Source organism: Scyliorhinus canicula, chromosome 9, assembly GCF_902713615.1.
Source record: "Scyliorhinus canicula chromosome 9, sScyCan1.1, whole genome shotgun sequence".
In the NCBI taxonomy this organism is placed as follows: domain Eukaryota; kingdom Metazoa; phylum Chordata; class Chondrichthyes; order Carcharhiniformes; family Scyliorhinidae; genus Scyliorhinus; species Scyliorhinus canicula.
In genome coordinates, this window is record NC_052154.1 from 28,544,722 (window position 1) to 28,560,085 (window position 15,364).

At 44.9% G+C, this 15,364-nt stretch overlaps 1 protein-coding gene across 4 annotated transcripts in view; it reads left to right on the forward strand.

The window, feature by feature from the left end:
• The window catches only part of LOC119971178 (myosin-3), a 1,049,419-nt gene that overhangs the window by 485,894 nt on the left and 548,161 nt on the right, over positions 1-15,364 (forward strand). For 3 of the 4 annotated variants that reach the window (XM_038806379.1, XM_038806380.1, XM_038806382.1), the window contains exons 13-14: positions 6,372-6,455; positions 13,010-13,222. In XM_038806379.1, coding sequence (XP_038662307.1) covers positions 6,372-6,455; positions 13,010-13,222 — 297 coding nt within the window. The remainder of the gene's footprint in view (positions 1-6,371; positions 6,456-13,009; positions 13,223-15,364) is intronic. The other variant, XM_038806381.1, reaches the window with a different exon arrangement.

The following is a 15,364-nucleotide window of genomic DNA, read 5'->3' on the forward strand; positions in this document are numbered from 1 at the left end:
CTTTCCAGCTCTCATCTTAAACCTGTCAATGATCACAATCACTAGTTGGCCATGAGACAACTGCGAAGTGAATGCTTGCACCATCATTAGATGGACATACAAGTGACATAGTGATAAGCAGAAAGTATGTATTTTATTGCCATGATCCTCTGATCATATATGGACACTGACTAATAATTTCACCAGCTGAGATAAGGAGCTTCAGAAGTTACTGCTTGAAGTCAGAGGCGATTTACACATTGTGGGGCCCCACGCTCACTTTAATTTCTGGATATCTACCCACCCCCCCCTCCCCCATGATGTCATGCCCCTTTTGATTCTACCCACCCTAACCCCACAGAACGCAAAGATGAATTCTGCGCCCCCCACCTCCATACCCTTGCTTTCTTTCCACCCACCATCCCCTCACAGTCTCCCACCATCCCCTCACAGTCTCCCCTCCATCCCTCATACTCCTCCATTCTCACAATCTCACTAACCTCGCTCGCCTTGGGTCTTCAAGACTGCCTCACTCGTCATGTCCTTGTGCTGGTAAAGCTTGATTCGTCACCTTGCGCTCGCCGGCCTTCCCTTGACCCTCACTGGGTTGAGTCAGTTTCCTGCTCCCCTCGCTGCTCAATGCCTGCTGACTGGCTGGTTCATGGCTTATGCTCGGCACCTCGTGCCTCGGCTTGCTATTGCTGGCTAGTCTGCCCTCATCAGCGCCCTCTGAGTTGAGTTGCCCCACACTGTTCGACAGCTGGTGACCCCAACCAACTGGCTCACCATCTCCTGGCTTTCGCCCTGCCCCAGTACCTCGCCTTCTATTGGATAGCCTGCCTTCCTCAGCCCTGGCTGGATTATGTCGCTCCTCGCCTGCTCCCCTTGACTGCACCACTCGCTGCTGACCTACTGGTTCACATTGTCATAGACCATAGAATTTTACAGTGCAGAAGGAGGCCATTCGGCCCATCGAGTCTGCACCGGCTCTTGGAAAGAGCACCCTACCCAAGGTCAACACCTCCACCCTATCCCCATAACCCAGTAACCCCACCCAACACAGGGCAGTTTTGGACACTACGGGGAAATTTATCATGGCCAATCCACCTAACCTGCACATCTTTGGACTGTGGGAGGAAACCGGAACACCCGGAGGAAACCCACGCACACACGAGAAGAATGTGCAGACTCCGCACAGACAGTGACCCAAGCCGGAATCGAACCTGGGACCCTGGAGCTGTGAAGCAATTGTGCTATCCACAATGCTACCGTGCTGCCTGAAATAGACACATTGGCTTGTGGCTTTCACCTGGCACCTTGCACCTCGCCTTGTTGTTGCTGACTGACCTGCCCTCGACCCTGCGCCTTTTTTTGGAAAAGTACAACACAGCATCTTCTGCTTTTACTTCTCTCCCTCCTCCCTTAGTCACCTCTCGTTCTTCGTGCACGCGTGCCTCAGCATTTCGACCCGTCTTGTTTTCCCACTCTCGGGGAATCGACAAATCAGAGTCTAATGTTTTCTGCATTGCTTGCTGACGGGCTCATTTGTTATTTGTTAAGAGTTATCAAGCTCTGATTGGTGCCTATAGAAACTGGCCAGTGTGCCCCCACTCCCCCTTATTGGTTAGGGCCCGATGCCGAACATCACTTGATCATAGATTCAATGGTATCCATCTTCAGCATGGCGTAAGGACCTACACAGAATATTTTGAAATGTGCTAAGTGTCTTCCTATTTTAAGCATTCAAGTTCAGTCCTAGTTCTAGGCTTAGTCATAATCAACTGCTTAATTCAGAGTCTCCTTCAAAAGAGACCTGGAAAAGGGATAGAACATAGAACATTACAGCGCAGTACGGGCCCTTCGGCCCTCGATGTTGCGCCGAACTGTGAAACCATCTGAAGCCTATCTGACCTACACTATTCCATTTTCATCCATATGTCTATCCAGTGGCCACTTAAATGCCCTTAAGGTTGGGGAGTCTACTACTGTTGCAGGCAGGGTGTTCCACACCCCTACTACTCTCTGAGTAAAGAAACTGCCTCTGACATCTGTCCTATATCTACCACCCCTCAATTTAAAGCTATGTCCCCTCGCGTTGGTCATCACCATCCGGGGAAAGAGACTCTCACTGTCCACCCTATCTAACCCTCTGACTATCTTATATGTCTCTATTAAGTCACCTCTCAGCCTTCTCCTCTCTAACGAAAACAACCTCAAGTCCTTGAGCCTTTCCTCGTAAGACCCTCCCTCCATACCAGGCAACATCCTAGTAAATCGCCTCTGAACCCTTTCCAAAGCTTCCACATCCTTCCTATAATGTGGTGACCAGAACTGCACGCAGTACTCCAGGAGCGGCTGCACCAGAGTTATGTACAGCTGCAGCATGGCCTTGTGGCTCCGAAACTCAATCCCCCTACTGATAAAGGCTAGCACACCATATGCCTTCTTAACAGCCCTATTAACCTGGGTGGCAACTTTCAGGGATTTATGTACCTGGATGCCGAGATCTCTCTGTTCATCTACACTACCAAGAATCTTGCCACTAGCCCAGTACTCTGCATTCCTGTTACTCCTTCCAAAGTGAACCACCTCACACTTTTCCACATTAAACTCCATCTGCCACCTCTCAGCCCAGCTCTGCAGCTTATCTATGTCCTTCTGTATCCTATAACATCCTTCAGCACTATCCACAACTCCACCGACCTTCGTGTCATCTGCAAATTTACTAACCCATCCTTCTACACCCTTTTCCAGGTCATTTATAAAAATGATAAACAGCAGTGGCCCCAAAACAGTTCCTTGCGGTACACCACTAGTAACTGAACTCCAGGATGAACATTTGCCATCAACCACCACCCTCTGTCTTCTTTCAGCTAGCCAATTACTGATCCAAATCGCTAAATCACCTTCAATCCCAAACTTCCTTATTTTCTGCAATAGCCTTCCGTGTGGAACCTTATCAAACACCACATCACCCGCTTTACCCTCATCCACCTGTTTGGTCACCTTCTCAAAAAACTCAATAAGGTTTGTGAGGCATGACCTACCCTTCACAAATCCGTGTTGACTATCGCTAATCAACTTGTTCTTTTCAAGATGATTATAAACCCTATCTCTTATAACCTTTTCCAACATTTTACCCACAACCGAAGTAAGGCTCACAGGTCTATAATTACCAGGGTTGTCTCTACTCCCCTTCTTGAACAAGAGGACAACATTTGCTATCCTCCAGTCTTCCGGCACTATTCCTGTCGACAAAAACGACATAAAGATCAAGGACAAAGGCTCTGCAATCTCCTCCCTGGCTTCCCAGAGAATCCTAGGATAAATCCCATCTGGCCCAGGGGACTTATCTATTTTTACGCTTTCCAAAATTTCTAACACCTCCTCCTTGTGAACCTCAATTCCATCTAGCCTGGTCGACTGAACCTGAGTATTCTCCTCGACAGCATTGTCTTTCTCCAGTGTAAACACTGACGAAAAATATCCATTTAATGCTTCCCCTATCTCCTCTGATTCCACACACAACTTTCCACTACTATCCTTGATTGGCCCTAATCTTACTCTAGTCATTCTTTTGTTCCTGATATACCTATAGAAAGCCTTAGGGTTTTCCTTGATCCTATCCGCCAATGACCTTTCGTGTCCTCTCCTCGCTCTTCTTAACTCTCCCTTTAGGTCCTTCCTGGCTAACGTGTAACTCTCAAGTGCCCTAACTGAGCCTTCATGTCTCATCCTAACATAAGCCGCCTTCTTCCTCTTGACAAGTGCTTCAACTTCCTTAGTAAACCACGGTTCCCTTGCTCGACAACTTCCTCCCTGCCTGACAGGTACATACTTATCAAGGACACGCAGTAGCTGTTCCTTGAAAAAGCTCCACATTTCGATTGTACCCATTCCCTGCAGTTTCCTTCCCCATCCTATACATCCTAAATCTTGCCGAATAGCATCATAATTGCCTTTCCCCCAGCTATAATTCTTGCCTTGCGGTATATACCTATCCCTGCCCATTGCTAAAGTAAACATAACCGAGTTGTGATCACTATCACCAAAGTGCTCACCTACATCTAAATCTAACACCTGGCCGGGTTCATTACCCAGTACCAAATCCAATGTGGCCTCGCCCCTTGTTGGCCTGTCTACATACTGTGTCAGAAAACCCTCCTGCACGCACTGCACAAAAACTGACCCATCTATAGTACTCGAACTATAGTATTTCCAGTCAATATTTGGAAAGTTAAAGTCCCCCATACCAACTACCCTGTTACTCTCGCTCCTGTCGAGAATCATCAGAGATATTTCTACTAAGGCTGCTTCTCTATACAAGGATCAGTGTCGCTGGTAATCTTAGATCAGAACACATCCATCCTAAAACTTTAGCATTATTGCTCATCTATTATCATTATAAAATTAGTTTAAGCAACATTTTCAGCAGTTACATCAATGCCATCGGAAATTAAATCCCTTGAAAATATCAAAGTTTATTCATTGTCAGATTTTTGACTATTTGCTTGAAACATTGTGTTATAGAGTTATAAAACATTACAGCGCAGTGTTGCTCGTTTTACTGGAGTGTATTAACACGCCTCCGTTTAAAGGCCGTGTGCTTAACACTACTATGGCTCTGTGTATGTAATTATGCTCAGGAGTCGCCAGGTGCCGTATTTAGACACCTCACAAGTATATCAAGGTCAGGTTCAAAGTAATAAATCTGTACACCGATTAGTAAGTCCAAACGATTGATATTTATTATGACAAATATAATAAATACACATGCATACGCTAAAGAGACTAACTTACTTCTAATACTAAACAACTAAAATACTTATCTAGACAGGAACAGTCAAGGTCAGGAAACAAGGCCTTCGTCCCGTTCTTGGTCTGCAACTCTCAGGTACTTAAAGTTGTCAGGATCTAGCAAGGCCTGGATCACGTAGTGATCGTTGTATTGGCACTTACAGTTCGATGGCTGATGCTCAATGGCCGGTGATGAAACTGGAGTCAGGATGCGATGTAACAAGCATGGGCCGGAGTCTGGAAGCAACAGCAGATCTGGGCCGGAGCAAAGCAGCAGTCCTGGGCCGGAGCAAGCAGACCGAACCATGTGCAGGGTCTATTCTTATAGGTCCCCGAAGTCCGTGCCCCTTCGGAGCGGTCCTTTTACCTGCCATGTATCGATTGGGCCTTTCCCAATCGATATCTTCCAAACCCCCCAATCTGAGGGTCGTTCCTCGATGGGTGGGGCGGTCCCTATGGTTCTTTGTGTTGGTTACTGTGGTGCCACTCTGTCTGGGCGTCTACTCAAAAGTATCCATTGATACTTAAATGTTTCTATTGTGCGGGGTCTGGATCAGGATCACCTCATTACTATGTAGATCTGTTGCCATTTACACCGTTGGCTGAAACTCTGCACCTGGCCAAAAACTGGTTTCTGTACGTGCAGAATGCAAATTAGTCTTCTGCAAACTGCTTGTCCTCACTAAGACTGTTTTTCCCTGCAGCCTTAGCAGTTCTCCATTTTGTAGCCCAGTGTCCATCTTAGATGGCTACAGCAGTACGGGCCCTTCGGCCCTCGATGTTGCGCCGACCCATGAAACCATCTGAAGCCTATCTAACCTACACTATTCCATTTTCATCCACTGCACAAAAACTGACCCATCTATAGTACTCGAACTATAGTATTTCCAGTCAATATTTGGAAAGTTAAAGTCCCCCATAACAACTACCCTGTTACTCTCGCTCCTGTCGAGAATCATCTTTGCTATCCTTTCCTCTACATCTCTGGAACTATTCGGAGGTCTATAGACAACTCCCAACAGGGTGACCTCTCCTCTCCTGTTCCTAACCTTGGCCCATACTACCTCAGTAGATGAGTCCTCAAACGTCCTTTCTGCCGCCGTAATAATACTTTCCTTGATTAATAATGCCCCCCCCCCCCCCCCTTTTACCATCTTCTCTGTTCTTTCCGAAACATCTAAATCCTGGAACCTGCAACAACCATTTCTGTCCCTGCTCTACCCATGTCTCCGAAGTCGCCACAACATCGAGATCCCAGGTACCAACCCATGCTGCAAGCTCACCCACCTTATTCCGGATGCTCCTGGTGTTGAAGTAGACACACTTCAAACCAGCATCTTGCTTGCCAGTGCCCTCTTTCGAACTTTTAACCCTATCCCTGACCTCACTACTCTCAACATCTTGTACACTGGGACTACAATTTAGGTTCCCATCCCCCTGCTGAATTAGTTTAAACCCCCCGAAACAAAGACATATCAATGTTTATATAATTTGAGGTTGGAGAGGAAAACAAAAAGGGACCTCTGTCTCTGTAAGAACGGTGCAGTGGATCTACATGTGTTCAATAGATTTTAATTGTATCTGTTTAATTCCAGTTGACAGATATCAAGAAATTTCTAGCTGAGGTTGAAAGTGAAAACGAATCACTGAGGAATTGTAAATTGGACCTGAATACTGAGGTAAATGCATGAGGAAAAGAAAGAACATGTTCATTCCTTGCTTTTATTTTTTTTTAAATGGGATTATTTGTCAATCACATTGGTATCCCCAATATTTTGTTGTGTCCTCACAGATGCAGGAAAAGTTGGTCTGTTTTCACAATGCATGCCCTATTTTGCATATACTTGACTGAATACTTGGCTCCTTTATTTTCTACAACTTTTGCTGAAAATGTAACTCCCCAGAACAGATATTAATAATAAAATCCTCAATTTGTCATTTGGATAACTTAATACATATTATTTTTAATGTTTTGGACCATAAATCTTGTTGGAATAACTTGTATAAATCACCTGTAATTTCTACACCCGTTGATTATTTCCATGTAATGCTTCCATTTACCCCTTTGGAATCCTGTTTGATAGTTGCCAATAACAATTACCAATTCAAATAAATTAACATCGTCAAAGCTAGTTACCAAAAAAATATTTTCCTGATTGTTCCCATGTGTAGACAGCATCGTCTGAATGTATTAAAATAATTAATTTGTTTTGAGAGTAGGCTATTTGACCCATCGAACCTGCTCTGCCGTTCGATAATGTCATGGCTGACGTGATTGTGACCTTAACTCCACTTTCCTGCCTGCCCTTCATTATCCCAGACACCCTTGTGGATCAAGATATGTCTAACTCAGCCTTGAGTATATTAAATGATCCAACCACCACTGCTCTGTGAAAGACAATTCCAAAGAATTCTTAATGGCCCTCCTGAGAGAAGAGATTCCTCACCATATCAGTCTTAAATGGGAGACTCCACATTGTTAAACTGTGATCCCTAGTTCTAGATTCACCACGGGGGAAACTATCCACTTTGCATCTACCCTTTCAAGCTCCCTCAGAATCTTGTATATTTCAGGAAGATACAAGCATACAAATTAGGAGCAGGAATAAGCCCCTCAGACCTATGAGCTTGCACTGCCATTCAATAAGATTGTAGGTGATCTGATTATAAACTCAACTCCATCCTACCCTAACTCATGATAACCTTTCATCACTTGCTTATCAGGAATCTAACTCCCTCTGCCTTAAAAATAGTCAAATACTCTGCTTGCCTTCTGAGGAAGGAAGTTCCAAAACTCATAAAAATTCACCTAATCTCCTAAATGGGTGAACCCTTATTTTTAAACAGTAGCCCATTTCTAGATTCTCCCACACAAGAGGAAAGATTTTTGTGCGCAGCAGCATTCTGCAGTCACTCTCAATTTAAATAATATTCTGATTTTCCATTATTTCCCCCAAAGTGGACAACGTCACATTCTCCCAGATTTTAATCCATCTGCCAAGTTTTGCCAACGCAAATAACCAAACTATATCTCTTTTGAGTCTCTTTCTATCCTCCTCACAACTTGCTTTCCTTTCTGTCTTTGTATCATTAGCAACGTTGGCTACAGTCTAATCTGTCCCTTCAATCAAGTTATCGATGTCGATCGTAAATAGTTGAGGCCCCAGCACTGAGCCCTGTGGCACTCCACTCTTTACAGTTTGTCAACCTGAAAATGATCCATTTATTCCACTTCTCACTTTCCTATTAGTTACCCAATTCTTTTTATCCATGCTAACCTATAATTCCCAACACTATGGGCACCACGGTGGTGCAGTGGGTTAGCCCTGCTGCCTCACGTCGCCGAGGTCCCAAGTTCAATCCCGGCTCTGGGTCATTGTCCATGTGGAGTTTGCACATTCCCCCATGTCTGCGTGGGTTTCGCCCCCACAACCCAAAGATGTGCAGAGTAGGTGGGTTGGCCAAGCTAAATTGCCCCTTAATTGTAAAAATTAATTGGGTACTCTAAATTTACAAAAAAAAATAATTCCCAACACCATGAGCAGATATCTTGTGTTGTTGCCTTTTTTAAGTGGTGCTTATTGAATGCCTTTTAGAAATCCAACTACACTGCATCTTTTATTTCACCCTTCTCCACCCCACTTGTTACTTGATAAAGACAGATGCAAAGTACTCCATTTAGTATTTCAGCCATGCACTTGCTTGCTTGCATCAATCACTCTTTTGGGCCCTAATTGGTTACACCCTCCTTTTGCTAGCTTTTTTCCCATTTATATACATGTGGAAGATGTTTGGTTTTGTTTTAGGGTAGTTGACAGTCTCTTCTTATATTCTTCCTTGCCCCGCTTATTTTCTTTTTCACTACCCGTCTGAACTTTCCACATTCAACCAGGTTCTCTTTTATATTATCAACCTGAGACCTTTCATACACCTTTTTCAGTTTTATCTCACTTATATCTAATTCTTCATCTGAGTTTTGGCTTGCTTATACCCAAACCGTCTCCCTTTTCAAGGCAGCCCATTGTTTCATTACAGTTTTGCCTGCCTACCTTTCATTCAAATTTATCCAGTCACTGAAATTGGCTTTCCTCCAATTAAATATTTTTACTGTGCAATTCTCCGGGGGTGATTTTCCAAAAAGGGAACAAATTCCCCAAGGGAGCGCATTTAGCTGTGTATTTCCCAGCACTTGCAGTGCCGAGAAACAAATGGCTATTCAACGAGACTCGCGTTGAATAAGGGGCCTAAACGGGGAACGCGCAGCTGATGCCACACACAGCCATGTTTTGTACAGTGGTGTCCGAGGCCCGACCTCTCCTCCAGCCCGAACGAAATATGGGAGGCGCCCCAGCATCCCCCCCAACACTTGGAAACCCTAATCCGATCGTGCGCGCACACAAAAGGTCAGTCTGGCACCTTGGCAGTGCCACCTGTGCACCATGGCAGTGCCAGGCTGACACCCAGGTGGCACTGCCAGGGTGCCAGGCTCCCACTGCCAGGGTATCCATGTGGCACAAACCTGCCCAAAAGGCATGCAGGCAGGGGCACCCAATCCCCTGGGAGACCCTAATGAGTGCCGTTCCATCTGCTCCCCATTTGCGGGGACCAGTGCTGAACACTGTTTGTCTGAGGTCTCTAGGGCGAATTGGTTGATTCCAAAGCCTCAGGGGCCTCGAGAATCTGCACATTAGGATGAGGCTTACTGCTTCACTCTAATAGGCAGATTTGCCAAAACGTGATCCTACTCATTGTGGGGGGAATTCACATCACAATGTATCGCGAGGTTGTGTTGAATTTCGCGAGGCACCACGAGCAGGCATATCCCAGGAGTGGGATCTCCTGGCTTTCCGCGGCCACGCTGCCCAACCTGCTTTTCTGGCGCAGTATGGCCGTTGGATCACGCCCTCTGTCTTTTTCCATACCAAACGTATACTGATGATGCTTTGATTGTTGGCCCAGTCGTAGATTCCCACAAGATTGGGGGATAAATAGTTTCCTGGCACTCGTATTGCTGTTCTCTACAAACAAGTTTTTGAATGTTTTCTTCCTGTCACCTGTATCCCTGTATTTGGGCTTAAATAAAGAATATGCAGTTCCAAAACAAAAACAGTAAATGTTGGGAACACTCGGCACGTCTGGCAGCATCTATGGGAAGGTTATCATTTCAGGAGTTCTGATTAAGTATGAAAATCTGAATTGTTAATTCTGTTCCTCTTTCCATAGATGCTGCTAGACCTGCTTAGTATTTGCAGCGTTTTTTGTTTTTACTTCAGATTTCCAATATCTGTAGTATTCTGCTTTTGTAACAAATAATTCCAAAGTTCTGTCATGTTAGTTCTCTCCAAGATTTTCTGTCCTCCATTTGTTTGAATACTAATATGATCTAATGTATTGTTGTTTAATGAGTTACCTGCATTCTGACCAAATTACAGCAAAACGTATCCAGATACCTGTGCTTCTATAAAGTGATCTTCAGTGATGATATGCTGAGTTCATTTTATATATTATAATTTGTTATTTATCATTCAGATGTTGATTCCTAGATTATTTATCAGAGAGCAAATTCAGGCCTGAATTTTATAGTTGCAATGAAAGAAGAATTGCCATGCTTACTGTCGTTACTCCACTGAAACTGATTGTAACGTCTGTTTGCGTGTGCGGAGTTAAATACAAAATGCAGAAGTTGCAAGTTGCTGTTGCTCATTTAATCCTTCTCCTGAGGGTGAACTATTGAGGACCCCCCCAGAATGTACACAGTTGGAAATTATTAAACTAATGTTGCATTTTTAAGCTCTTGACCTCTCTGTGAAAACACTATAAGAACATAGAACAGTACAGCACAGAACAGGCCCTTCGGCCCTCGATGTTGTGCCGAGCAATGATCACCCTACTCAAACACACGTATCCACCCTATACCCGTAACCCAACAACTCCCCCCCCAAACCTTACGTTTTAGGACACTACGGGCAATTTAGCATGGCCAATCCACCTAACCCGAAAATCTTTGGACTGTGGGACGAAACCGGAGCACCCCGAGGAAACCCACGCACACACGGGGAGGACGTGCAGACTCTGCATAGACAGTGACCCAGCCGGGAACCGAACCTGGGACCCTGGAGCTGTGAAGCATTTATGCTAACCACCATGCTACCGTGCTGCCCCGAAGAAGTTGTCTTTTTGAATGTGCTGTAATGTAGCCTGCCTCAATGACTACCGACCGGTGGCCCTGACGTGTGTTATCATGAAAGCTTTGAGAAGCTAGTCATGAAACATATCAACGCCAGCCTCCTAGATGGTCTCGATCCATTGCAGTTCGCCTACTGCGGCAACCGATCCACAGCAGATGCTATCTCTCTGGCCCTACAATCAACACTCGAACAACTCGACAACACCTACGTCAGACTGCTGTTCATAGACTACAGCTCCGCGTTCAGCACCATTACCCCAACAAGACTAATAACCAAACTCTGCAACCTTGAACTTGACCCCTCCCTGTGCAGCTGGATCCTTGATTTCCTCGCCAACAGATCGCAATCAGTCACGATAGGTAACAGCACCTCCTCCACAATAGTCCTCGACACCGGGGCCCCGCAAGGATGTGTGCTCAGTTCTTTACTGTACTCCCTATACACACACGACTGTGTGGTAAGATTCAACTCCAATTCAATCTATGTTTGCAGATGATACGACTTTGGTGGGTCGTATCTCAAACAGCGATGAATCAGCCTACAGAAGGGAGATAAATCACTTAGTTGCATGGTGTATCGAAAACAACCTCCCTCTAAATGTTGGAAAGACTAAATCATTGACTTCAGGAAGCATGGTACGACACACACCCCGGTCTACATCAATGGCTTCAAAGTGGAGATGGTCGTCGATAGCTTTAAGTTCCTGGGGGTCACCATCACCAACAGTCTGTCCTGGTCCACTCATGTTGATGCAATAGTCAAGAAAGCCCAGCAAGCCTCTACATCCTACGGAAGCTAAAGAAATTCGCCATGTCTGCATCGACTCTCTCAAACTTCTACAGATGTGTCATAGAAAACATCCTATCCGGCTGCATCCCTGCCTGGTATGGCAACTACTCAGCCCAAGATCACAAGAAACTGCAGAGTGTGGTGAACTCAGCCTAACGCATCACACAAGCTTGCCACCCCCACATTGATTCTGTCTACACCTCCCGCTGCCTCAGGAAGGCAGACGGCATTGTCAGTGACCCCTCACACCCAAGTTTTGCCCTCTTCCAGACCTTTCTATCAGGCACAAAGATACAGAAATCTGAAGACCTGCACATCCAGACATAGGACAGCTTCTTCTCAACAGCTACTAGACGCTCCCTTGGACTGATCTGTTCCCTGTAAGAACACGATTCACGATGTCCTTTGCTGGTCTTGTTTGGCCCTTGTTCCGCACTGTAACTGTAACCAATCACTGTTGATGTACCATTTGTCAATTTACTCTGTCGATTATTATTTTGTCTACTATGTATGTACTGTGTACGTTCCCTTGGCTGCAGAAAAATAAGTTTCACTGTACCTCGGTGCATGTGACAATAAATATCAATCAATTAATGTATTTAATAGTTTACTAAGTTAATAACTACTGCTAGATAACATCACTAGTCCAGTAAGAGTAATTTTATATATGTTCCATGTCAAATTTAATTCCACATGTTTAAAGAAATTCAATTAAATCAAAGTTTGTTTACAATATTTTAGCTTTTACCTGAATCCCACCTGAATATTCCAATCATTTGTTTTGCTAACTGTAAAATTTTTAAAAATGAGCGGGATGAGACTGAATGCTTTTATCTTCTTGGTTTGTTCTCTCTGGGAATTCTTCAATGTGATTGGCTGCTTATCCTCACTGATGACATTCCTGTTGCTGGATGCTTTAATTGGCTTGTTATCAAATTCAATCTGGTGTCAAAAAGGGATAGTTCACAACATGGCGATTCTACGATCTTTCTGCCCAGTTTTCTTCAAGGCAGCACTAAGCACTGTTGCATTGTCACTGACTGTAAAATCCAGCCCTTTGTCTTCAGCAGATTTAGCATTTTTGCTTTTTGCAACACTAAAGGTAGACAATGGAACTTCAGTACCATCCACATCTATTTCCCGGTGAGGATAAAATAACATAATATCGGGGCAGAATGACCTTATAGATTATAGCACAAGAGAAAAGTAGGACTATCGCAACATTTATTCATGAATAATTTTTGTTCGTACCACAGATTGTAAACCTCACCGCTGTTATTCAGGACCTTGAGCAGTCTTCCCGAAATGCCAATTCAGCTTTTGCTGCTGAGGCAGCACAAAAATACAGAGAATTGGTATCTACAAGAGAAGAGCTTGAGAAGAAACTGGCTGAAACCCATGCTGAACTCAGTGAAAAAGATGGGACCACATGCAGACTTCGTGCACAAGTACAACATGCCAGTCTATGGGTGAGAGATGTAGCTTTTGCTGTGGGAAATTGACTAAGTTGATTTCTATTACTGTCTAGTGACTACATTTGTTTTACTTGACTCCATAGACGAGATTTGTTGCAAAGAATGCTCTGAAGTATTTTTTAGTTCCCCTTGTATTTAAACCATGAATAATGACACTGAAATATTTGGAGTCATTGCTTACTTTGCTTTGTCTGCCTCCTATTCCCATGCTGTCCCTGGCAACCAGGAAATGCATGCTCATTATAAGCCAGAAGTGTGGCCCTGCCATATTGGTATCGGTAAATTAGTGTCTGTGGACCATGCTTTGGCTTTTTCAAATCAGAGGCTTAAGGCTTTTTTGAAGATCTTTCTGCACTGTTCTGACTTGTCATCGATATTAGATATCTTGTTGTCAGGAAACAATCCATTCTGAAAGCGCTGCAGCAGTTGAAGAGAGACCATCAAAGCTGACTATGGGGATGAGAACTTAGAGCTGTGCAATAGGCATTGAAATATAGGTTCTTTAGATGTCTCAATGATGAGCTCTTGAGACTTGTATGTTTAATCATGAACTGTTTACTGTTAGTCTTCAATCACATACAGATCCCAGGTTACTGTCATGCCTGGTGTTGCTTCTCCCTGCAGGTGGACTTCCAACGTGTTCTCTTTGAGTCTATTAGTATGTGACTCTATATATCATGCTGTGAGCAGTGTCACAGATTTGCCTAGTAACAGCAGTAACACATATTTAACAAGATATAACAAGATGCAATATGCCCAGCAGCAGGTAGAAATCTGCCGAGCAACAGCGGTAGCCAGCCTACAAGAGGTTGAATGAGATTACTTTCCCAGTAATGAGATTAACAGATTGGATAAAGTGTGAATCCCCTATTAGAAGAAACAGATTGGGCTGGATTCTCCGATTTGAAGACTGAGTGCTGATGCTGGAGTGGGAACATTGGCGTTTTATGCCAGAAAGAACGACGCAAAAGCTGCACTGATCCTCCGTTTGGTGGAGGGCTAGCAGCCACGCAGCGCAAAGCCCTCGGCTTTACCTGCGGATATGGCTGGAGAATTGCTGGGTCCATGACCACGCATCCGCAAGGCGGCGGCCTGCAGCGGCCGCGCCGTACAACATGGCACCAGCTGCGCAGAGACCCAGCCTGCCACATACTGTCCCCCAGTATCCCCCCTCGCCACCCCCCACCAGTGCCTCCATCCCTCTACAAAGCCCCCCCGCCACCCGTGGAAAGGCTCCCCTCCGCCTGTAGCAGCACTGGACTCAGTCCGCAGCCTCCACGTCGGGTTCACAAAAAAAAAGGATAAGTGTCCCACCGTCGGGAACTCAGCCCTTCGGGGGCGGGCCTCAGGTGACATCCTGAGGCCGTCTATATGTGTGCGCGTACTCTTTGATTACGCCATTTTCCAGGACGCGGAGCATCGCAATACTCGAGCTGCCCCCCGATTTCAGCGCAGAAGGGGGCCATTCAGTCCATTAAATCTACACCTGCCCTTGAAAGAGCACCCTACCTAAGCTCACATCTCCATCCTATCCCTGTAACCCAGCAACCCGCCTATAGTTTGGAAACTACGGGGCAATTTATCAAGACCAATCCACCTAATCTGCATATCTTTGGACTGTGGGAGGAAACCAGAGCACCCGGAGGAAACCCACGCAGACACGGGGAGAACGTGCAGACTCCACACAGACAGTGACCCAAGCTGGGAATCGAACCTGGGACCCTGGTGCTGTGAAGCAACAGTGCTAACCACTGAACTCCCGTTCCGCCCATCCACGTTGCTACTGTACCGCCCAAGGTTTTATGTCTAACAACCTCTAAATCGTAGAGCAACAGCGGTGCAGAAAATTTTCATAAAGATAGTTTCAATATCTTCATGGGACAAGGACGAGACATTTCCCAGAGTTGATTATCCTCCCTATATTGTGTGTTAACTATAAGGTTTTGACTTAAAAATCTATTTTATTTGTATGTTGCTTGGGGGGAAAGTGGAAATTTTAAGGAGTTCAGGGATCATAGATATATTTTGCAACAAATATTCTACAGTTTATTCTACATAAACTGTGTGCGTGTTTAGTATTTGATGCATTTAATTGTCTTAGCGTAGTGTAGTCCTGTTCGTGCACATTTTTCTTTT